Source organism: Lacerta agilis, chromosome 2 (genome assembly GCF_009819535.1).
Source record: "Lacerta agilis isolate rLacAgi1 chromosome 2, rLacAgi1.pri, whole genome shotgun sequence".
Taxonomy (NCBI): Eukaryota; Metazoa; Chordata; class Lepidosauria; order Squamata; family Lacertidae; genus Lacerta; species Lacerta agilis.
In genome coordinates, this window is record NC_046313.1 from 31,396,910 (window position 1) to 31,421,194 (window position 24,285).

General features: G+C 43.5%; 1 protein-coding gene across 6 annotated transcripts in view; it reads left to right on the forward strand.

The window, feature by feature from the left end:
• Nucleotides 1–290: 290 nt before the first annotated feature.
• Nucleotides 291–24,285, forward strand: part of TMEM94 (transmembrane protein 94) — a 68,840-nt gene continuing 44,845 nt past the window's right edge. For 4 of the 6 annotated variants that reach the window (XM_033139296.1, XM_033139297.1, XM_033139299.1 and 1 more), the window contains exon 1: nt 17,811–17,970. In XM_033139296.1, the coding sequence (XP_032995187.1) occupies nt 17,917–17,970 (54 nt within the window). In that variant the 5' untranslated portion in view covers nt 17,811–17,916. Of the gene's footprint in view, nt 458–6,519; nt 6,652–17,810; nt 17,971–24,285 lie in introns of those variants that run through there. The other 2 variants (XM_033139300.1, XM_033139302.1) reach the window with 2 other exon arrangements.

Below are 24,285 nucleotides of genomic sequence, written 5' to 3' on the forward strand. Positions count from 1 at the left end.
CGGTCTCAGAACGGGAGAAGCAGCTTGCCGGGTCTTGCGGCTCACCATGTGAGATCCACCCCTCAAAAGGAAACCCCTCGTTTCGATGGTCAGCAAGCAGCTCCTGTTTCAGTCCCTGAAACTAGCCGCCGTTCGCTTTGCACAGATGGTTTGGAGAGAAGGGCGGAAGTACAGCGTCACCCTCTACCCCACTCTAACCTACCACAGCTAAAGCCCTGAAAAGTGAGGCGAACGTAGCCAATCCGGTGCAAGCTTATTTAACTGCACCTGAAGTCACACGTATGATACTTTGGAGTAAAGCGGGTTATTTTGCCATCAACAAGGATGGCGGCTATGGAGATGTTTGGGGGAATGGCGTGAAGGGTTGCCTGGGAGCATTCTCCAGCTGGCGGGGAAAGGCCCCAGGATTTGCTGGAGACCCCAGAGACAAAAGAAAGGGGATATTAAACTCCTTCTGGTAAGTAACTTACCGCTCTCTTCGGGAAGGGTGGAAAAAGGGGTCGCTCCTTGAGACCCAAGTTTCTGCTCTTCGTCCTGAGGAGGCTTGTTTTTATATATCCCCACGCCTTTCCCCCTATTCTGAGGATTTAGCGAGGCATTGGGATAAGGAGGCATTTCAAAGCTGCTATTTTGGGGGAGGGAGTGGGAGAGAAGAAGTGTCCATTTATCAGCTTTGCACTTTTTGCAGCTCTTCTCAACACGCGTCGCCTTCTCACGATCTGTGAGTTGGAGGCCACCTCTGCAAGGCTGTGAACTTTTCAGCGGGGTGTTGTTTCAGTGGGTGTCTCGAGTCAGGATAGCCAGACCCTGCAGGAGAGCAGCAAGGCGCCTTGCAGTAGGAAGTTCCTGCACGACGCCAGTTCCTTGCAGCTGCAGACGCTTGCAAACCTTGCAACCCACGCAACCTCCCTCCCTCGCCTTCCTCCCCGGCTTGCTGGTGGAACTCGCGAGTCATATTACTGTCTCTGACTGACAAGCCGTTACTTGCCCATTGCTGCTTAATTCAGTCCGTGTAAATGCGCCCTGCTAGCGCCAGTGTAGGCAGACGACGCAGTGTTAGCAGGTGCATGCCGTGCTTCCCGCGCGGTGAAGGCCCTGACACGTGTTAAGGAGTTTCTAGGAACGTTCTGCACTTTGCCCGGTGTATTGCATAACCGTATAGCCAAGCGCAATAGACGTTAGAAGTAACCAGGCAGTCACCCACGTTGCTATGTTACAACAGCATAATGAGGAGAACATTACTGCAGCATATCTAAACCAGATGCTCTGTACTCATCCTTTCAAGTACTCTTCTCCACATCGTTACTTTCCTAAACAGGTGCCCTCCACACGTTGGCATACAACAACATGGCCACTGGTTAGGGATGATGGAAGTTGTAGTCCAACAGCAGCTGGAGGGTGCCTGGTTGGGAGAGGTCGCTTTACCACGATGCAAGTGTGTCCCCCCCCCCCCACTTTGTGGAAGTTTCCTCTGATGGTCAGCTGATTTTAAAAGCTTTCTTTTTAAATTTAAGAAAAAGACTGTTTTTAACTAATGGACCATTTTAGGTAAATATTTCAGTATCACCTTATCGATGATCATATGCCATCTTTTGACTAAATAATGCAGAAAACAAATCCCTCAAATTCACCTTTTAAGGTATTAGCAGAATCCATTGTTCGCAACAATGTAATTGGTACTAAACCTTCCCACTCATCTCCATAGGGGTTTGCTTAGTACTGTAGTCAGATTTTTAAAACTACTGTACTGTATAGTTAATTGGATTGATTAGTACTCTTGTGCGTAATTGACTACATTGCTGGTTACAAGCCATAGTGGTTTGGGTAGTAAACAAAATTAAATACCAGCAGTGCAATCCCACGTATGTTTATGCAGAAGTAAGGCCCATTTAGTTCACTGTAACTTTTTTTTTTTCTAGTTTGGTGCCCTGTTGACTGGGGTGAGGAGACTTCAGGCTGGTGAGATCTACTTTTAATCTTGTTAGAACACTAAGATCTACCAACCAGAGCTTGGTGTAAAAGAAATACACTTAGACAAAAATAATCATGGGCCTAGGAATTTGTTCTGAGTACTGGAATTGCGTTCACAGACTTTCTACTTGCCCTTAGCTTTCTTAATTTTACTGGGGAGTCATTTAGTTTCTGCTTTATTAAACAATGCCATGTACCGTATATGTTTGGTGGCTCAGTGGTGGAAAGGGTATGCTAGCTTTAGTGGAGATATTCTCTAACTACACCCAAAACATTTTCCTCCCAATAACCAGCGTGGAGTCTGCATAATTTATATAATGTGATTTGGATGGGATCATTTAGATAATTTTCTTTTAAACAGAGTTTTTTTTCCTCATAAAAAACAATGACTTCGAAATGTCACAGAAAATGCACCTATGGGCACCCTCACCTATGTTGCTTCCCTTACATCATAAGTGTAAAACAATAGAGGAACTAGTCAGCTCTTAGGCTGGAAATGATCTTATAGAGGTGTTTAAATTTAAGGAGCTCATGTCTAACAATGAGCAGGTTTTATTTCTTTAACCATTTGTATTCTACCCTTCCTGCAAAGAGCAAGAGTCCTGTGTTTGCTTCCGGAGAATAGGCCCTTTTGAATGCAATGAATATTAGTTCTGTGGAATCATATGTAGGATTGTGCTTCATCTGTCACAATAACTCTGTTTTGTAGGTTAGGATGGGAGAGTTTGACTTTTGCAACATTTGTTATCCTACACTATTATAGCCTGAATTTGCTAGCAGACTATGCTACTTTTTTGTGATAATTCCAGACATCACTATGCCAGCATGGTAGGTATGTGATCCCCAAACCACCCAAGATGAGACTAGACTAGACTGTTAATGGTCTGAATTTGCTAACATACTTTGTCGCTTCCATGTAATAATTCCAGATATAGCTTTGGGTGCAGATCTAGGGCCACATCCACACCACATATTTAAAACACATAGTTTCCCAAAAGAACTCTGGGAGCGGTAGTTTAGCCCTGACAGAGCTACAATTCCCAGCACTCTTAACAAACTACAGTTCCCAAGATTCTTTGTGGGAAGCCATGTGCTTTAAGTGTGCTTTACATGCATGGTTTGGATGTGCCCCTGGACCTTTTGAAACCAATGGAAGGGACGTGCTGAGGGATGGCAGGGGTAATGGGCATGCAGAGTGCCCACCCAAAATAAGCCCTAGTGCTTTGCTCCAAAGGTGAAGAATGTGGTTGGCTGCTTTGGTTCTGGGTGGTGCTCAGAACAAGCACCTGCCTACCACCAGCATCAAAGCAAACCCAAGTCCTGCTGACCCTTTGGGCACTGTATCGCTGAACCCCTTTGAAGAGCCTCAGCAGCTCAAGGTATCTCCTGCTTCTCAACTCTTGAGTTTAAAGCTTGAGAGAGGAGCTGTGGTCATTCCCACAGTTTTGCTGGGCTTCCACAACTCCACAGAAGATCCCGTCTCCCTCCAGCTGCAAAACTGGGAGGGGAAATTGTGCTGCACACCTGTGGGAGATCTGGGACAAGGGTAGGGTCTTGGCGTCCAAAGGTTTTAGCTTATTCAACAAAGGCAGTCCGAATTTTTTGAACCTTGCATATTCCCTATATGTTTTTTATAATGTCCAAAAGAGTTGTAGTTTCCTTATTTCTGACAAACTTGAAATCCTTTATTTCCCCCCCCCCCCCTTTGAATGAAACTGTAGATAGCACATTTAACTTGATTAAATTTGCTCGTGCAAACTGGAACAAGATAAATTTTGCTTTGGCACTGGATGTGGCCTGCCATTGTACTGATAGAATGGCGAATGTATACAATGGCTGCAGCTTTTTAAAACATGTTTTCTTTATAAAAGATCTAGGAGAATGGACATATAAGCAAATATATCCCATAGAGCCTTGAGGTGTAGCTGGTTAAAGGCAAATCAGGTTGTGAAAACCATATCTGAACAAAGCAATGTATTGGAGTGTTGGTAAGCGCTAAGGGAGTCATTATGTAGCTTCCTTTTATTACTTAACCAATTGCTGTTGGGTAGCTTAAGACTGTGTAGAGGAGGCCTTTGGCCAGAAGCTGAGAAATGGGGATCACTGCTTGTTCTTTGCTTTTGAGGTGAGAGGTAAAGTTTCGGGTGTTATAGTTCGAATGTTGATGGTCAGGAGGCATGGTTTGCTTTTAAGATCACATTACAGCTTGCTGCCAGAGACAGAATGTCTCACTGCAGTGCAGCCCATATTCCTGTCCTGCACAGCTGTCTTGCCTCTTGACCTTCTCTATCAAGTGGCACAGAATTGAGCTTCTATTGCTAAGAGCTAAGATTGTGTTAGATCATCTTTTTTTTTTTTTGCAGGGTGGATGGGAGTATTTTTGTTTTGATCTTGCTTCAGGCATTTTCTGCTTTTTTGACAGTCATTTTGAAGCTATATGTTTCCAAATTTGGCTATTTCAGAGTGCGATTGTTAATAGTTTTTAAAGCAACAACAGACCACCAACCAGAGCATCTTATTACCCATTCTGCTACAGGTATTTGTGTGTTAAAGGCAGAGCACGAAATATTTCAGCAAGATTTGTGCTACAGCTTCCTTTCATTCCGCAGCTGCCATCATCTGCTGTGCTCTGAAAACATCTCCTTGTAGCATTCTATTCCTGAACTGGGCTGACAGGGCAAGATTAATCTAGTGAGAATCCTTTCCATCCTGGGCTTCAGATAATGGAAATCAGGGACGCAGTTCAAACTGAAGGCAAATTCTGAGGATGTGCCAGACTGAAAGCATATAGCTCAATGGAATTTCTAGGAGATGATTGAGGGCTCTACCTGTTTAGCTAGCAAGATGTGCTGAATATGGTCAGTGCTGTGTGTACTTCACACTAAATGAAATTGCACCACGAAGAGCTAAATTCTGTACCCTTGATATATTATATGTCAATTTACACATACCTATATGCTGATTTTGTATAACTTACTCTGCTTTTGTATGGGGACGCGGGTGGTGCTGTGGGTTAAACCACAGAGCCTAGGGTTTGCAGATCAGAAGGTCGGCTGTTCGAATCCCCGCGACGGGGTGGCTCCCATTGCTCGGTCCTTGCTCCTGCCAACCTAGCAGTTTGAAAGCACGCCAAAGTGCAAGTAGATAAATAGGTACTGCTCCAGCAGGAAGGTAAATGGCATTTCCGTGCGCTCTGGTTTGCCAGAAGTGGCTTAGTCATGCTGGCCACATGACCCGGAAGCTGTACGCCGGCTCCCTTGGCTAATAAAGCGAGATGAGCGCTGCAACCCCATAGTCATCCGCGACTGGACCTAATGGTCAGGGGTCCCTTTACCTTTACTCTGCTTTTGTATAATTTATTCTACAAAGGATTATGCGCTGCTGACTTGCTCCCTAAACACTAGAAATCCTGCCTAGAACTCTCCTGTTTTCAAGAACAAATCAGTGTTACAGCTCATCAGTAACGTAATATATTTTTCTCTTTTGGGTTCCTGGTTTGTGGTGATACTGTTGATGCTATTAGGATTCCTACTTGAGTACTTTATGCATATTTCTATTTTAATGTTTTTCATTAAGTATATGATATACATGTATTTTGGTTTTCTTCATTTTCTATGTTGCATTTGGTGGTGTCTAGCTGAAAAAAAACTTTATGTTTCCAAATAAAATGATGTGTTTAAGTGTGCAAAGTCAAGCTAAATTAGATTCCCCCCAATGCATGTGGAAATACAGACCAGTCTTATTACTGAAAACAAGTCTGTTGCTTTCAAAGATTGACTAGATTTTAACCTTGACTTTAGTAGCTGGTAGAAGACCTGAGTCAGATTCTGACATCTAGCAAGTCTACAACTGAGGCAAAGACTATGATTGGAATTTGACCCACAGGTCAGAAAACGCTTGTTGGGAGAAACAGCTTGCCAGCTAGGTTTGGTTAATTCCAGCTATGCTAAGATTTTCTTTACTGATGATCTAGCACCTTTCTTTAGACACTCTAGCCAGTGACGGATCTGGCTTGTGCTCCACCCTGTAGTGTAACCACCTTTTCAAAGCAGATTTGATGTGTTGTTTCAGATAGCGGGAGAGTCTTGACTACAGGCTCCATTGGAGATTATCTGGGCAGGGACCTGGTCAGAGATAAAAATAACAAGACAAATAGCTATTAGTGACAGGCAGCTCTATCACAAGCCTCCTGGCTGGCATTTGAGCATGCCGTCTCTGCAGCACCTGATGAAATCTGGCTTCTTAGAGGCTGAGCTTGGCAGTTCTCTTGGATGTGTCAAGAAAATGTGTTCCGTGCCAAGGCAATAATCATGTTATGCCTTACAGGGGATTTCATTTTGCCCGTGGTATTGGCCTTTTCAGTGGTTAATACAGATGGACCCTATTTAGTGGTGGGGTGGAAGAATTGCAGAAGATTAAATACAATTAGAGCAATCTTCTGTTTTCTCATCTGTCTAGATCAGTTGTGATCTTGAATTCTCCAAAGTGCTTTACTTAAAGACAGAGTGAAGGTAAAAGAGTGACATTTAACCCCTTTTGTTTCCGTAGATGTTGTCACTAAAGCATGCTAATTGAGCTTCATACGTTATCTAGAAGAGGACCTCTCACGGAATGGTGCTTGTGGTCTTCTGGATATGCTCTGTCCACTGAGTAACCATGGACTCCAAGGAGAAGTGTCAGGTAGGTTTTTTGGTCACGTTGTAGCTACTGTAGTTCTAGATGAATCTCTATTGAATTTGCTTCTGGTTGACTTTAGTTGGAAGATGATGAGTGGTCAAGTGTTCTTAGTATCAGAATGGCTTTCAGTGGTGAGAATCTGGATACCCAGATTCATATTTACTGTGTTTTTTCCCCTACTACTTCCCCTTTACAACTGTGAAGGTTACTTCCAAGTAATCATAAGCATATATAACACAGTTTACATACTGTTCTCCTGGACAAGATGAATGCCAAGGGTTACTGCTGTGGGATATGATGAACTTCTTGAGAGATATAGCTTGTGAACTTGAATGTAAGTCGTTCTTCTGGCAGTGATAGTTGGTTAACAAAGATCTTGCTTTATTCTTATTAAGGATGATCAATGTGTGATTATGTTGCCACACTGTGAAACTTACAAAACCATGAGATTAGCTCTGAAATTACTAACTTTGGAAAGCTGCTTTTAAGCCTTCTTTTTACTTTTCAAGATTTTATCCACAGCCATCAGCGCTGGAAATGCTTTTTCTCATTTATTGTTTTTAGCGATGCACTACAAAGATAGGACACCTGAAAATGACAGTTCCCATAGGCCCATGGCACAGAACTTTATATGATCTTAGGCTCTTGTTTGCCCACTTTCTGTGATTTTTAACAGTTTTTCATGGCTACAGTTGTTGCAGAAATGATGCCAATTGTATGTCACCAGCTGCTTGTTAACTTGCTTCTTCCTCCATATGAATGGGGGCAAATGTGATCCCTTGAAAGCATCAATGTCCACTAAATTCCCAGTTCTCAGTGATGGAGCCATACAGTGACTAAAAGGGGGGTGGGGAGCGGAAGAAACAGGAGAGAGAAATGCTAGAGGAACTGATGTGTGAATCTATTCAAAGTAAAACATTTATTTCACAAACCTACTTCTGGATTTATTGCTTCAGAAGAGAGCCCATTAAACCAAATCCCAAGACAGACTGCCTTTTGTTGGTAGAAAGGGACATTTGATGTCAGGTAGAGTCTTGTTTTGGCTGTGCATTTAGGAATTAAGTATTACTGTTTGTGCTTTCTCCATGGCTTCCTAACCTGCATCTTTCCAGAGAGATTGTTTTGTATGGAATGCTGGTAGGATGGCATTCCATATGCTTTGTTCAATCTGATCCAATCTGACTCAAGCATGTGTATTTAAGGACAGTTCATCTTGTTCATATGGGTTGTGTGGAACAAGGGTCCTCAACCTTTTTGAGCATAGACAAAAAAAGGAGGCAACACACCGTCCCCCAATCAGGAAACACCCCTGGAAAAAGTCTCTTTAAAACAAGCAAGCAAGCAAGCAAATTAGGACAGGCTTGATGTCTGAAGGGTGCCCATAGTTCCTATGGAGTCCACCTTGGGGACCCTAGTAGAGGAGCACAATTTCTAGGTCTACCACTGCAAGTGCCAGACTGAATAATGTGTTGGCAATGTGAAAGGGTAGCATCCTTTTATTAGCTGAATATGCGCAATCTAGCTTTGTCATTGGTATCTTGAGGCCGGATGCATATCCTGATCTGAACAGGTGTAGCTTATCCCTGGGTGGTGTATCTGCTACCTATTACCAGATGAAGTGGGAATTCAACTATTGGAGTGTCTTAATGACCCATGGCGTGTTGTTGTTGTTGTTGTTGTTGTTGTTGTTGTTGTTGTTGTTGTTGTTGTTGTTTTAAAGTGAGAAGTTATTTTGCAATTGCAATAGTTGTGTGGCAAGGACAGGCTATTTGGTAGGGGCAATAGGAAAATGTTTGGGGTGAGGAATGCCCATTACAGCCTTGGCATTAACACTTCTCTCACGGGTGTGTTTTGTGATCTCATTGTTCTGTGTTGTGAGATGTTTTTGTGTGCGCATTAAAAGAGGATGTGGCTACAACTGTTGGGGTATCACTGCCCTTTTCTTTGGAAATCCAGCCCTCATTGTGCAACGTGTGCTGGCTTGCGCTTTAAAAAGTGAGCAGCCTGGGAACAGGAACGAAAAATCACAAGGACAGTAATAAACTCTGAAGGTTGGAGGATTAGAGGGAACTCCAAGACACAAACTTGCTGACCAGTAGGAACCTTGCCCTATACTCTGCTCCCTCACAGCTGCTTCAGTCAGAACCTTCCTTAATCACATGCCCTCCAGGTGTTTTAGTGTTCTCCAGATATTGCTGGACTCCAACAACCATCGTCCCTGACCATTGGCCATTCTGTCTGGAACTGATAGGATTTGTAACCTACTGTAGAAAGATACCAGGGGTTGGGGAATGCTGTGCAATAAGTCCCATAACTATGTGGGGTTTATAAAAAAAAGAGAGAGAATTTTGAGATTCTTACTTTGCAGACGGGTAAATAAATATGTTGTTTGGCCACACATTCTTTGATGCATTTACATCTAAAGTGTGGCAAAAGCCTTCCTGCCAGTTGACAGGTCAGTCTGGATGATCAAGCTGCCACAGAGTCAAATATTTTGCCCTGGGATATTTGGACATTTGCATGGGATCAAAAACTGCACCAAATGATGTGCTCTGTATTGTGTTAATGGGTATGTGCATTACTTGTAGCTGTTACTTTGAGATAATGAGGGATGGAGGAATTCCGGTAGTGTACTTTCTCTGGTTAGGGGCAAATCTGCATATCTGTCCTGGCTCTCACTGAATGAAGAACTTGAACTTGGAGTAAGGCATCTGCTCAAATATTTAATGCCTGGGTCAGTAGATATATAGGCAAAAAAAAAAAAAAACAGGTTCAAAGGCACAGCACATACATGGCTAAGGCATTGATCCAAGAAAACAACACACCCTCTGAGTTCCTGTTATATGGGAATGGGACGGCACAACTTCAGCATGGCAAGTGGGCAAGCAAATGCGAACATCTGGAGGCTGGACTTGAGCTGTCTGTTCTTGGCTATGTTGGCACCTCCATGACCTAGGTGACGGAGAAGGGGACAGCTGCTGCTCCAAACCAAACTAAGTGTCTGAGTCCTCCTGGGAGGTTGGACTAAAGGCAGGCTCCAGCATTGTGGGGTGGGGAGTGCCAAGATCAGAGCTGAAAAAAGCACAGAAGCATGGGGTGAAGTGGGTACAAGGTGTCTGGGTGATGAAGAAGGGGGTAAAGCAGAGTGCTGACAGATTACACCACTGAGACCCTCCCCAGGACCTGACTCCTCATTTGTAATTCCATCCCCATCTTGAGGTCCTGGCACAGCCCCTCCATACCCACTGGGCCCTGCCCCAAGGTCATCAAGAAACTGATCCTCTGACTCTTCTTCCTCCAGTCCTGACCCAACCAGCCCCTCCATGATGTCTCTTTAGGACTCAGGACAATTTCTCCTCTTGAATTTTGTACATCTTCTGCCCTACTAACCCAACAATAGTGTATGCTGCTTATCAATAAACCTAACAAAGCTTGCTAATAATGGCTCAGTGACCCATTTTGGTATTGATCAGTGTGAGATATACAGCAATTACTGTACCTTGTAGAAATGCTTTCATGACCTCGGACAGTGGTGGCATTTTCTTGGAACAACTGAAATGTAAAACCTTTTTGTGCAATATGGGGCATGGCCTGTTTAGGAACCAAACATGTATTTCTATGAAGAGAGTGAAGAAATCTTACTTCTCTGCCATAGTTACTTCCTCATAGTTTGGGGATATCTCTGGATCCAGCATTGTTATGGGAGACTTGGATGGCTTTTTTCACTTATAGCCGGTTTTCCAGCTACAGCCTCTTTTGAGCAGAGATGACTCTGCTGTAGTACTCAATGCTCTGGCAAGACTGAATTACTACAGTGTGACTGCCTTGGGACTGCCTTTGAAGATAACGCAAACTTCAGCAGGTCTCAAATGCAGCAGCCAGATTATTGGCTACAGTTCAGTTTAAAACTCACATAATCTCGGTCTTAAAACAATTGCACTGTTTGCCAGTTCATTTCTACCCTGAGATGGTGCATTTTTATGTTTTTGTTATTGAGTGTACAGGATGATTCACTGGTGACTATGTTTCTCACCTGATTTAACTTAAAAACATCAAAGTGCATTTTTTAGAGGTACTGGCCAAGTTGGCAAAAAAAAAAAAAAAACACAACGGTACAGGAAGTATTATGGGGCTGAAGAAACCCAATCTTCACAGCTGCATTGTCAGAGAACCTGAGACTCTGAAAGATAAGGGGTTTATTGTCTAGTCTCTGCCATCCGCACAGTTCCACTGCCAATAGCGGCTGAGAATAACCGTTGCTCAGATGTGGTGCAGCTTGGCATCCAGTCCTGGCTAAGAACCAGACATTGCAGAACAAGAGAGCAAATATCCTAAGAGGTCATCCAGAAATCTTTGAAATTCAATTTAACAGGCAAGTTATCTGTTCTGATTCCTCATTCTGTTTAATCCTGGCAAGAAGAGTCCCCTCTCTGGGATATGCAAACCATGTGAAGCAGTTAGCAAATCCAATTTTGCTGTTTTTCCTCTCAGGTTCCGATAGAGATTTTGGAAACGTCTGCTTTTTGCTCAATAGCAGCTTGTCGTGTTTTCTGGACCAAAAAACAGTTAAGTTTGTGTGAAACAAGCCAACTTCAAAGCAGGGTTAAAATTATTTTGACAGGATGGAAAACTAAGCCAAAAGCAACAAAATGAAGTTTTTCAGACTTAAGTGTAAAGTTCTGCTTTTCGGTGGGTAGACTCAGATGTCAAGATACAGGATGGGTAACAAATGACTTAACAGCACATTTTAAAAGGATATGGGAGTCCACATGCTAAACATGAGTCAATAGTGTGGTCTGGTGTCTAAAAAGGCTAATGCAATTCTAGATTGCATGAGAATTCATGGTATCACTCTGTTCTTCTTTGATCAGGACTCACAGTTCTGGACACTGCGACTTAGAAAGGACACTGGCATATTGGAACATACAGAGTAGAGTGGGGAACCTGGGGATCAGGTTTTGTGAGCAAAGGCTGAAGGGGCTGGGTATATTTATTTTGGAGATTTTAGAGATTATAGAATAGCCATCTTCAAATATTTGAAGGGCCACCACATAGATCATGGAGCAGATTGGTTTTCTATTGCTCCAGAGGAGAGGACCCAAACCAGTGAGTTCAAATCATGAGAGAAATTATTTAATCTAAATGTAAGAAAATATTTCCTGCTTCAAGCTGTATGACAGTGGAACAGACTGCCTTGAAAGAGGTAGTGAATTCTTCTTTCTTAGGGGTTTTAAAATCAGATACTGGAGGGCCCTGATCACAGGTGCTGTAGTAGTGGATTTACTTCAGCAGCTGAGGGTGAACTAGGAAGTAGATGAAATTACCTTTTGAAAAAAACAAAAGCATAATTAATGTAGCCACAATTTATTGCTGTAGGGGACACAACAAGCTGTGGTTGAACAAAAACAGAAGCACAAGCTTCTAAACAACTCCCATCTGTGCCAGGGAGGGACTGATTGTGGAAGCCCAAGGTTCACCTCTGCTTCTTCACATCACACTAAACTATGGTTTAGCATAGGTTTTAAAAGGAGCCATTATGTCACTGTTCTGGATCATTTTATTTTCTCTGTGATGAAACACCAGCGCAGGGAAAAGGGACAATTTCTCTTCATGGAGAGCCCCATTGTTGCAATAATGAGTACTGTATAAATCCCATTGGTAGTGGTGTTTGGGATGAACAATATAATCACCAATGCAAGTTCTTTCTTCCGTTATCCAGTCTCTCTGCTTTTTCCATGGCTGTTTGCAATCTTTTTCTTTTTAATTGGAGTCCACAGACTTCTGTTCTTTAGTATTGGAATGCATGCATCCAATAGTAGCCTGGTTTGCATGTCAAATTAAAGCATAGTTATCTGAAGAAGTGTGTATGCACACAAAAGCTCATACCAAGAACAAACTTAGTTGGTCTCTAAGGTGCTACTGGAAGCAATTTTTTATTTTTTATTTTGTTTTAAAATAGACTGGTTTAGTGTGAATGAGCTGTGTGCTGGTGCATGGTGCTGCAATTGTGGGCCCTTCCCTCTTCCCCTGCCCCTGCTTTTACCAGTTCCCCCTACCACACTATCTATTTGTCTTGTCTATCATATTGAGTATCATCACCTGCACCTCTGCCTCCCTTACTTTGTTGTGTCTGGATCTTAAAAGTTCTGCACCTTTCTACTTTGTCTTGACCAATCCATCCCATTTTAATGTGCTTCTGTTCCCCTTACCATATTGTGCTTTCTGTTGAAGTACAGTGGTACCTCAGGTTCCATATGCTTCAGGTTACAGACTCCACTAACCCAGAAATAGTACCTCGGGTTAAGAACTTTGCTTCAGGATGAGAACAGAAATCGCACCACCACGACGCAACGGCAGCGGGAGACCCCATTAGCTAAAGTGGTACCTCAGGTTAAGAAGAGTTTCAGGTTAAGAACAGACCTCCAGATTGAATTAAGTTCTTAACCCGAGTTACCACTTTACCTTGATACAGCTTACGTTTGTGCAAGCTCCACATGCGAGTAATTGATGAGGCGCAGGCACATATCAGGGTCATGTAGTCATGAGCGGATGCAAAGCAATACAGGGCTGTGCCTTTTGCTGGAGTTCATGCCCTTGTTTTTATGCTGCTCACAATGCGAACAGAAGTGGCGACGAAGTGCCTTAACCTCTTCAGACATCTCTCCCTTCCTTTCATCTCTTATTTTAATCAATTGTGTGTCCCCCGCCTTTCCTTTTGGGATAGCTGCCACTTGAGAAATAGCACTCCACTTTTCTTCTACTGGACTTAACATCTCTCTCACACACAATATGCACACGCACACTGCTTTTTAGCTGGGAAATGTTTCAGGAAGGGCAACCGAAATGATGAAGGGGATGGAGCAACTCCTCTATAAGGAAAGATGGCAGCATTTGGGGCTTTTTAGTTTAGAGAGCAGGCAAGTAAGAGGCGGCATGGACGTGGATATCCAGAAACTGGATAGAGAAAAGTCCCCCCATTCATAACAGCAGAACACAGGGACGACGGAATTTTGGAAGATTTAGGACAGACAATACTTTGCACAGCGCATCGTTCAGCAACAGAATTGGCTCTCACGGGAGTTGGTGACGGCCACCAAACCGGATAGCTTTAAAAGGGGGCTAGACTAACTCATGGATGATAAGGCTACCAGTGCCTGCTAGCCATAATGGCTATGTTCTCCTTCCCCTGTCTTTGAATGCCAGTTGCTGGGAATTGCAAGCAGGGAGAGTGCTGTTGCCCTCAGATCCTACTGCCAGGCTTGTCATAGGCATCTGTTCGGCCACTGTGAGAACAGGATGCTGGACAAGATGAGCCGTTGGCCTGATCCTGCAAAGGCTCTTCTTAAGTTCTTAGGTCCACCCTCTAGCAAGTGGAATGCTTTCGTATTACTGAGTGATTATATTCTGCATGGCACTTGCTTGGAATCGAAGTGAACCAAGAGCTTTTTTTTTTTACCAAGCAAAGCTAGGAGAAAATTCTGTTAAGGCGACTGCCAAAGAGTGTTAAAAAGGCTTTTTCTTGCCATTTCAAAAATAATAATAAGGCCGCTCTATTCTGTTAAGCTGAGATGTCCGCATCGGAGAACTTCCTGTGACTTTACAGACTGAGGTGCCAGCATGTGCTCATTCAAGATGGTGAGAGAGATTTCAGAAAAGTCTGCCAGTGGCATTGCTATAAAAAGCCCACCTGCTGAATTTTGTGTGTGTTTTGTAGGAATACCAGTGTTTCCCAGTCCCGGCTCCTGGGGTGTTACTTCCCTTTTCCTTGGTAGTGTCCCAGTTACAACAAGTAGCTGTGTTTTTTAGCTGCTTAATTACTTACTAGGAATTGTATTCAGGAAAGTGGGGTGGTGGTGGTGGGAAGAATTTGTGCTGTGTAAGACACTTTGTTCCTTTTGTGCAGTTAAAGAGTATGTTGTCTAGGAAACACAATGCCCTGGAGAAAGATGCTGCCTCATTCTTTCCCCTCCCCTCCCTCCCCTGCTGGCTTCTTTCTTGCAACCAGCGCCACAAATGCTTTCCTTTCCTTCAGCTGCCCCCTTAAGAGTTCCATATGCAGAAACTTTAATTTCTGAAATTGTGTGTGTGTGTGTGAGAGAGAGAGAGAGAGAGAGAGAGTGGTATTTTTTCTCCACACAACAGAGAGCCTGGGTCAGGACACTGCTTCATGGTGCCTATAGAAGGAGCAGCCTTGCATGGAGTGTAACTCCTGACTAGTAAATCTTCCATAATCTCAAGTGGAAATGTTATGCAGGCTATCTATCAGTAATTCTATATACCTGGGTGGGGTCAGATAAACTTTTCTGTCTAGTGGACTGCATTCACCTTTTGACCAACCCACAGCTTTCCCTCCTCAGATCATCTATGCAGATCAGCTGAAGAAGCGGGTTATTGCCCGCCTTCCCATTCATCAAATGATCGATCTGATAGCTGGGGTGGCAGCAATTTGCATCCCCATCAGAGCACTGTGCAGGGAAAAGAGATGTTGACATCTCTGTCCAGCACAGCACTGTGTCTGTTTTTCTTTTTTCTTTTGTTGCCACCAAGAAAATCATTGGAGTCTTGGGAGGGGGAAAAAATGCTTGCTGGGAAAGGGGACAGATCAGACTATTAGGTCAGGGGTTAGCCGTCCTGGTTCAGGAGATGCCAGAAACTGAACCAGGGCTTTTGTCTGTTCAGAGCATGAGTTCTGCCACTGAGCTGGAACCTCTCCTCTCTAATGTGGGAAGATCAGCTCCTCAAATGGTGGGTGAAGGCAAAAATGGGTCACCTGTCAAACAGTGGAGGTGGGTAGGCAAGATAACAATCTGGCCCACTGGCCAGATCCAGTTTCGCTCAACTCTGCTGTATGAAGTTGGGGCACTCGCTGCCTTTTAGAGTAACCTTCATGCAGAGGTCTTTTGCAGGCACTGCCAAACATCTGATCGGCGGTGCTTGCAAACTCCTCCACACCTGAAATCATGTAGGATGTCAAGTGAGGGTGACAACTGCTGCAATGGCCTCACGAGCCAAATGAGGAGGCCAGGCAGAGTTAATAAGGTACCCAGACTGCAGGCTCCCTACTTCTGTCATACAACGGGCTTCTGGCTGAGTGAGAATTTTGAGTTGGGGGTCTCTCTAGTTTGACTGATATGCTTAACTTTTATTCTATGCTGGCTGTCCACTAACTTGAGAAACAAATGGGTGTAATTTTTTTTGGGGGGGGGGGTCTTGTCATCTGCATAACCACCTTGACAGTTCAAAGCGTGGAAATTTGTGTAGTGCGGTGTATGCTTATTTGGGACTGGAGCATTTAGTGGTGCGTAGGTACACAATGAGAGAATAGTTCAATCATGTCTATTTAAGAAGTTGTTACCGGTAGGTGCGTTTGTGCTTTCAGCTGGAAAAAAATATATAAAATCGGTCTTGTCTTGTGATTCATTCATAGGAAATAATCTAATTTTATTATATATATAAAAAACTGCTCATTAGAGATGTCTTAAAACACTGGCATGAGTTTGGCCAAACTGCGGGAGGCAGTGGAGGATAGGGGTGCCTGGTGTGCTCTGGTCCATGGGGTCACGAAGAGTCAGACACGACTGAACAACAACAACAAAACACTTAAGTTGAGTTCCCACTGTTCTGGGTCACAATTGGTTTGTTTGTTTGAAGCGTTTGTGCTCCACTCTTCAGCCAGAAAGGTTCCCAGAGTGGCTCACATAGAATTATCTTGCCTCATAATTTTCTGTTCTCTGTCCCCCCCCCCCCCAAATGTAGCTTGTTAATGAGAAACAACTAAAACATTACAAAGTAACTCTGCTGGTCCAGAAGAAATCCCAAAGTATAATACCTTCATTGGGACAACCCAAAAAGTCACAAACTTACTACCAAGCTTTTTTGAGTTCTCCAGAATTTTTCATCAGATGTAATCAAAAGGCAAGGGAGAGAGTGAGAGAAGTAGCAAATAGAAGTTTTTACCCTGAAGTGTGCAGGTCTTAAGGTGGAAAGGACGAGACTCATGCTGTCAAAATTGGATTGGTATCCCCGTGTGCACGACAGGACAGGTATCCAAGCCTTGCTCTGTTATTTTAGAGGTCATTTTTGCAACAGGATTGAGATCTTGTTTAACTTGGACCATAGTATCAAGCAAGAGTTAAGACATACAGTACAAACACTAAAAGAAAGGAAGATGAGGTGATGATAAATAGTACTCCACACACAGGGATGTATCTGTATTGCATGTGCATGCTTAGATTGAGGTTGTCTGTGGTACAGAATGGGCTTGGCTCCTGTCATTACTGTGATTCTTATTCTTATTCTTATTAGTATTACTTACCTTTGTTTTGCTCCCCTCCCTTTGGGTTTTTGGGGCATATGCATTGAACTCTTTGTCTCCGTTGGCCAGTGTTCTCTGCCTGTCCCTCCTCCATTGCTGCTGCTGCTGCTGCCCAGCTCTGGGTAAGTGGCAAGCCCCAGACACAATACGGATTGCTATTAATAACCTGCACTGCACCTTCTGCAGGAGTCTCCTCCTGAGAGGCAATGAATATTTGATATTTGGAGGGGGGGGGCTTTTTGCTGCTCTCCATCCCAATTGCTGCTGGGAAGTCCTGCTGGGAGCAAGAGGTCGCTCAGGAGGGAGCAAGGCATATCAGTGTAGCTCAGCAAATAGAAGGCCTGGTTGTTTTTGTCGTGGATTTTTATTGAAATAATTAGCTTTCAGAATGCACAGCTTGACACCTGAGGGTTTTGAGTTCATAAGTGCACTGTTTTACATTTTTTAAAATATGGGACCGTTCATGGGAGTTCTCAATTCCTAAGGTCATTTACCTCCTATTTAGCCTCCACTGTTGTGGCCAGAGCTGGCTTTTCCTTGCAGTATCATATGTTTTCCCGGACCTGTTCTCTTTTAGCATAATCTCATGCTTCAGCATATACCATCTCTGCCTTCTGTACAGGTGTATTTCATGGGCTACCTGGCTTTTGAATGCAGCCTCCCAAACCCAGGGGGATGTGATCCTAAAGGACATCCTCACCTCTCCTTTCTCATCCCTCCCCTTCTTACCCCATATCCAGCATGCAGCAGTGTGACTGGCAACAGGCTGAATTAATCAGTGGCTTGGTGCTTCACTCTGCTATTCCTCTCCCTCTCTCTCTCTCTCTCCCTCTCTCTCTTTCTGCAGCGTTGCGCTGTGCGCACTCTCTCTATTGCTCTCTGCTTCTCTCTGGATAGCAGCATTGGAAGTTGCTGTTCAAGGTTCCAAGTGCTGTGCTGCAATCTTAGCCCAGATGCTTTTTAAACAGACAGATTTGTGGATGTCCCAGCATGCCAAAAGTGGCAAAGTAAGTTTACCTCTTGCGCTTTTTATTTCTTTCTCTTTTCTAACGTTTGAATTCAAGATGGCTTTTCCCTTCCTTTCCTGCATGTTTTCCTGAGCTGCTAATGTACAGAAGGCTTCTGAGGTTGCCTATGTGTGTGAGCTTAAGGCAGATGAGCTGCATTAAATGACAATATATATTATGGAAATGAGGACCTCTTCCTTTCTGCTAGGCTTGTTCTATCACTGGGAGAATTTGAGCTCTGAGCATAGCAAAGCCTTGATCTTTAGTGAATCCTTGTGTCTGTTCAGTGGTTCAGATTTGTCTGTTTCTTACACATGCCTGAGCATTGCACCACTAAGTGCCACTTCCTACTGGTATACTTGAGGGGTGGGGTGGGGGTTAATGCTGTGGCATAAACTAGCAGGGATCGTTTGTGGCAAATTTCCTGGATCTGGAGGATTGCCAAGTATGTTCAAGGGAAGCAAATGTGGCAATGATCCATCCTTGCAGATTAATAAATCTAGGATTACAGTCAGCTGTGGTTGGAAGTGTGTGTGTGTGTGTGTGTAATTACTGACTACTCATGTTATTCTCCAGAGTTAGGGAAATATGTATAATAATGTATGCTTTAATATCACATTATGTAACATGCCTTAAAAACAGCACAAACACCAATCCCCATGGCACATGTGTTAGCTACATAGAAATCCAGCCCCAGGGTGATCTGCAGGTACAAGAACGCCCGTGGGGACAAAGTAGGAAAGCTGTACAGCATGCAGTTGCCTGAAGGAGCTGCCTCTTCACCCAGTACCCTAAAATGAAGGAGGAGTTAGCGAGCAAGCAAAAGCTGAGGTTTGCATTGTCAGTACCAAGAAGTTTATCCTGGTTATTGGCATTCAGCCTTCTGCTTTTGTATGACCCTAAAAACACCCTGATGTCCAGAAGAAAGTAGATTCGCTCATATAGAGGGCCATGACCAATGTTGGTAATGTACTCAAGCCCTGTGTAGATTTGTGTTGCTAAGTTGGGATCTCCAAATGTAAAGATTCTGTAATTTCTAAGAGGCAAGGAAGACTTGCACCATCATGTAAAATGGAGCTTCTGTAGTCACCTGAGAGGATGGAGCTTCTCTGCTAAAGAGAAATAGGAAGTCCCAGTTTGCTTTGGCAGCTTGTTCCTGAAACTGGATGGAGCCTGATGCTGTTATTAATTTGAGCAGTGCTGCAGATGTGATCTATGCCAGCAGTTATGGATCGAGCCGGCATGTGGTCTGCCACGGGTTTCCTTAGCTCAGTGGTGCCAACCTTTTTTGGTTAAGTATGCCACAAGTCAAATCCATAGCAAGCATAAGGCAGGGTGACCCTAGTGCAGGCATGGCCAAACTTCGCCCTCCAGAAGTTTTGGGACTACAGTTCCCATCATCCCTGACCACTGGTCCTGTTAGCTAGGGATGATGGGAGTTGTAGTCCCAAAACATCTGGAGGGCCAAGTTTGGTCATGCCTGCCTAGTGCATGCTACAAGCTCACTATTTCTCCAAGTGCTTTTGCTTTTAGTCTGCTAGGCTGGGGAGACAAGCACAGTGTAGCATTGGAGAAGCAAGCAAGAGCATGGAGAAATCTGCCCGTACAAAGATAGTATGTGGTATATACCATTAACCTGGTCCATGGACTCAGTTATTCTTAACCAGGTGTGCTTAACCCCCTCTTTGATTGTGCCCTTTATGGTACCTGTACCCGTGGCCTAATTCATCTGATCTGAATAAGACTTGCTCACTTGCTATGATGCGGAATGTGAATTGTCTGATAACTCTGTTCATTCTATATGCTCTATGCTAGATGCAAAAGTGTGTAGGCCATAATGAGGACATAAGGAGGCTCAGTGAGCCGTGTAGCCCTGCCTGTGTAATTTGTGGCTTTTTGCTTTTTGTTTGGCGAAGGTTTTTTCCTGTTCGAAATTCGTAAGATCCCTAGTAGTCCATACAACAGGTTTGGGCATGCATGAGCAGACAGGGAAGTGGAGTTCCCATGACACAACTATACAAATTCTTGTTGATGGTTTTCCTTCCCTGCCCCCTCCTCCATGGTTACCCACACTTTCCATTTTCGCAGGAAGTTTACACGTGGAGATGCCACAAGTTGGAAGGGACCAAAATGCCGTTAGCTCCAACCCAACAGATGGCTAGGAATCATGTTTATTCCTTCCAAATGATTGTGGTAGTGGGGAATTGTTTTCCTACCATTGTTCTGAGATAGAGAGACTGAAGGCTTGATTGCAATCTAACTTGGCTTATAACTCTCTGCAGTAGGAAATCACATTTTGTGCTAATTTTCTCCTGACTTGCTTGTTCTATAACACAAGAAAGTGTTGAGGGAACAACAGTAACAGGATCAGGATAATAGAATGAGGAGGGACTTATCTGTCTATATCTGTTTCTCGTTTCCCCCCCAGTCTTAAGTTCATTTTGCCACTTTCCACATCAGTTTATGATTTTTTATAAATAAAAGTCTCATGAAAATTTTTCAGCATATTAGTGAGTGTTTCTTGCATGTAATTTCCCTCCAAAATAATGCATTTTTTATACTTTTCATGAACATGTACATATTTATACACACTTTCCCTAAATAGATGTATTTGCCTGCATTTTTTTGGTTGGAGAACTGCATTGCACAACTCGGCAAGGTGTGCATTTCAGAGGACAGCTGCACTTTGATTTGCATGTTGTTTCAGGAAGAGTGAAGTAGGTAGCTCCATTAGTGTCATTAAACATGTGTGCCTATCAGCCTGGTTCTTCACCTTGCTTGCCTTTTAGTCTGTCTTTGCATACCTGCCTAACAATGAAGCACCAACTGCAAGCCTAACCATGCTATCAATAGTTTTGCACTTGGATATTCCCATCCCGAACAAAAACCAAAGTTTGGGATACAAAATCCCAAGAGCTCAAAATGTGATATGGTGCTTAGGAATGTTGATCTCTTTCAAAACAACAGTGCCTTCCAAGCCTGGGCTGGTGCCGAATGTGTGTTGCTGTTGTTTTGTAAGTTATCTTTTTTAAAAAATTGAGTTTTCAAAACACCTTGGTACAGATGGCATAATTTCAGACACAGTGGCAAGGCATGGTATTTGAATCACTTTAATAAGACAACAGAAGTGCCTAAAATTTGAACACTGGTTATTACTTTTCAAAAAGAAGTGATTATGGCATCTTGGCATTGGAACGTCCCTTCGACTTCCAGCCCTGACCAAGATAAAACCCTTTCTTCTCATTTAATTTCTAATATGAAGTGATGTTCCTAAGAGACAGTGTGCGGTGGTGAAAATGACACCTGCTTGCTCTCACAATAGAGAAGGGATCTGCTTGTTCTGTGCTTTTTCCCTTGATGATGGTTACATAACTGGCACCAAGGGGAGAGAGAGAAGGGAGAGTTGTCAAAGTAACTCCTCCCCATGTATCTTGTCTCGGAGGGGCCACCTGTGTAATACAGTATATTTATTGAGCACAAGATAACAACGCTCGGTGAATAGTGCTTTCTCCCATGTTGGAGTGATGATCAAAAGATTGTCTGTGTCATGACCGTGATAGGTGGCATGCACCTGTTGAAAAGGTTCTTGCGCTGGGAGGTTTTTAACATTTGACGATCTATTATGTTTCTATATTCTGCTGGAAGCCGCCCAGAGCGGCTGGGGAAACCCAGCCAGATGGGTGAGGTATAAATAATAAAATTATTATTATAAAAGTAATAATTTTTGGGAAAATTCAGCATATCGCTAAGGAGATTCTCCCATCAGCACAAGCATTTCTGCAGGAATAATCTGTCTCTCCCTGCCCCATGCGCTGTTCCAGGGCTCTCCTGACCCCCTTGAGCCAATTTGGGGGAAGGAACACTGGAGAAGGGGAGGGTGGGAAAGCCCCGTTGCACTGGTGGAGGTCCTTGAGCAGGTTCCTGTTGGCAAGACTGCTTAGCTGAATCCGACTCAAAGTAGTAATGTCAGGACAAACAGCAGAGTCTCTTTTTGCATCTGGATCATGCATTGGGTTTTGTGTAGTCTGAAAATGGACCCTGTGTTGGTAGGGAGAAGCTGAAGAATGCCCCCTGCCCAAAAGGGCCATGACTTCCTTGAGGTTCTCGGGTGGTCCAAAGAAAACAGTCCCAGTTGCAATGCAGTATTCTTGATTCATTAACTCTGCTTAAGGATCATTATTAGCCATAGGTTTGCATGGCCCCTCTTCCTTTCTTTGGTGTTTCTCCTCTTGCATGCAAATCTCCCTAACAATCTTTTAACCGCGGTTAGTATCAGTATCAACAAGACATCATAGCAGATTATTTTAAGGCTTGTACAGCACACAGCAAAGAAATTTATCTAGGTGGTGAATGTCATCTGCACAAACAGCATAAAAACACTTAAGCAACATCTGGGCACAATGCACAATGGTTATGCTATAGGGTAGAGAAGTCCTGAGTAAACAGAAGATATTGGTTAGAGGTATTGTGAAAAATGATTTGCCTTTAGAGATGTTATCTTAACGCAGAACCACATATAGGTGATGTCTACACTGTCATGTATGATCCAGTTGAGATTCCTACATTGTAGGGGGTTGGACTAGATGACACTTTCCTAGTCAATTTTCCTGCTGCCCATCTACTGCACCTGTATGTATGTATGTGTGTGTGTGTGGAGTCTAAGAACACTGGAGTCATAGAATCATAGAATTGTAGAGTTGGAAGGGACCCTTTGGATCATCTAGTCCAGGGGTCCCCAAACTAAGGCCTGGGGGCTGGATGCGGCCCAATTGCCTTCTAAATCTGGCCCACGGACGGTCTGTGAATCAGCATGTTTTTACATGATTAGAATGTGTCCTTTTATTTAAAATGCATCTCTGGGTTATTTGTGGGGCATAGGAATTCATTCTCTTTCCTCCCCCCCCTCCCGCAAAATATAGTCCGGCCCCCCCACAAGGTCTGAGGGACAGTGGACCGGCCCCCTGCTGAAAAAGTTTGCTGACTCCTGATCTAGTCCAATCCCATGCAACGCAGGAATATGCAGTTGTCCCATATGGGGATCGAACCTGCAATGTGCACAACTATGAAAGGAGAACCAATAGAAGATGATTTCAGATCCCTCAGCTGGTTTGATTTCCACTTACCTTTCCATTGTCTGTTTATAATTTACTCATTCTTTCATTCTTAGCTGTGCCATTGAGCATAACCTCGCAACTTACGGCATTATCCTAGAGTTTTGAGTTCCCTTGAAAGATGACTACTTTGCTGACAGCCACCATTGCTTGTTTTCTGGCAAATTGGGATTGCAGAGTGACAGTCAGAGGCAGGGTGAGGGTGTCTTGTCTGTACCACTAGTAAGTATCTATATACATGCATATATGTGTGTGGTTAAGACACAGCACCACAGGCTAGATCAATCTTGCTTGCTATGTAATCAATGCAGAGCACTTGGTGCTTCCACTGCAGCCATTCGTCTCTTTACGAACGGAGGTTTAGGCTTATTTAAACTTGAAATATCTGCTCAGTGAAACGGACAAATGTTAGTGCTGGGGGATGAGCAACTGCTTACCGTGTTGGAAAATAAATACAGACTATGTAGCAGGCGCCAGTGCTGAGAACACAATTGCATTGTCCTACTCAGCATTCTCCTTCCTAACTTATTGAATTCATTTTGGAACCAATCCTGAGCTGTGTCGCCACTTTGCTTTTCAGTTATAATCCCTGCTACCTTGCGTTTTTCTGTGCCAGAAGGGTTTCTACTATATCCAGACTCTGGGGAATTAGCTGCAAAGCCCAAAACTGCTAAAGGGTAGAGTGATAAGCGATGCCTGCAAAAACGATAGAAACTGCCATGGCACCTTAGGGACTAACAGGTTGATTGTAGCGCATACCTGGTTTTTGTTTCTTTGTTTTGTAAACTGCTTTGATCATGATTTTTGTGAATGAATGAATGAGATCGAATGAATACTACTTTGTGTGAAGTTTTTTTTTATATACACACTATCTGTAAAAGTTCAGGCTGCTCAGTATATTAGTTTTCTCCACTTGTGTCTTAATAGATGCAAGTAGGACAAGGAAGAAGAAAATGCAGGATCAACCTGTGCACATTTGCGGTGTCCAAAGTGTCAGAAAATGAAACTGATACAATGGGAAAGGTGACACCCAAAGCTGCCCCCAAGATTCTTGTTCAGATGTCTCAAGGTGTAGTCGTGAGCTCTCATCTCATTACCTTGTTCAAGTAAAATAATCTCGAGACCTATTGAGAATAGCGAGCTTCTGCTCATCATCTCCATCACGGGAAAGAAACTAGGTTTCTTCACTTACCAAAGGGTTTAG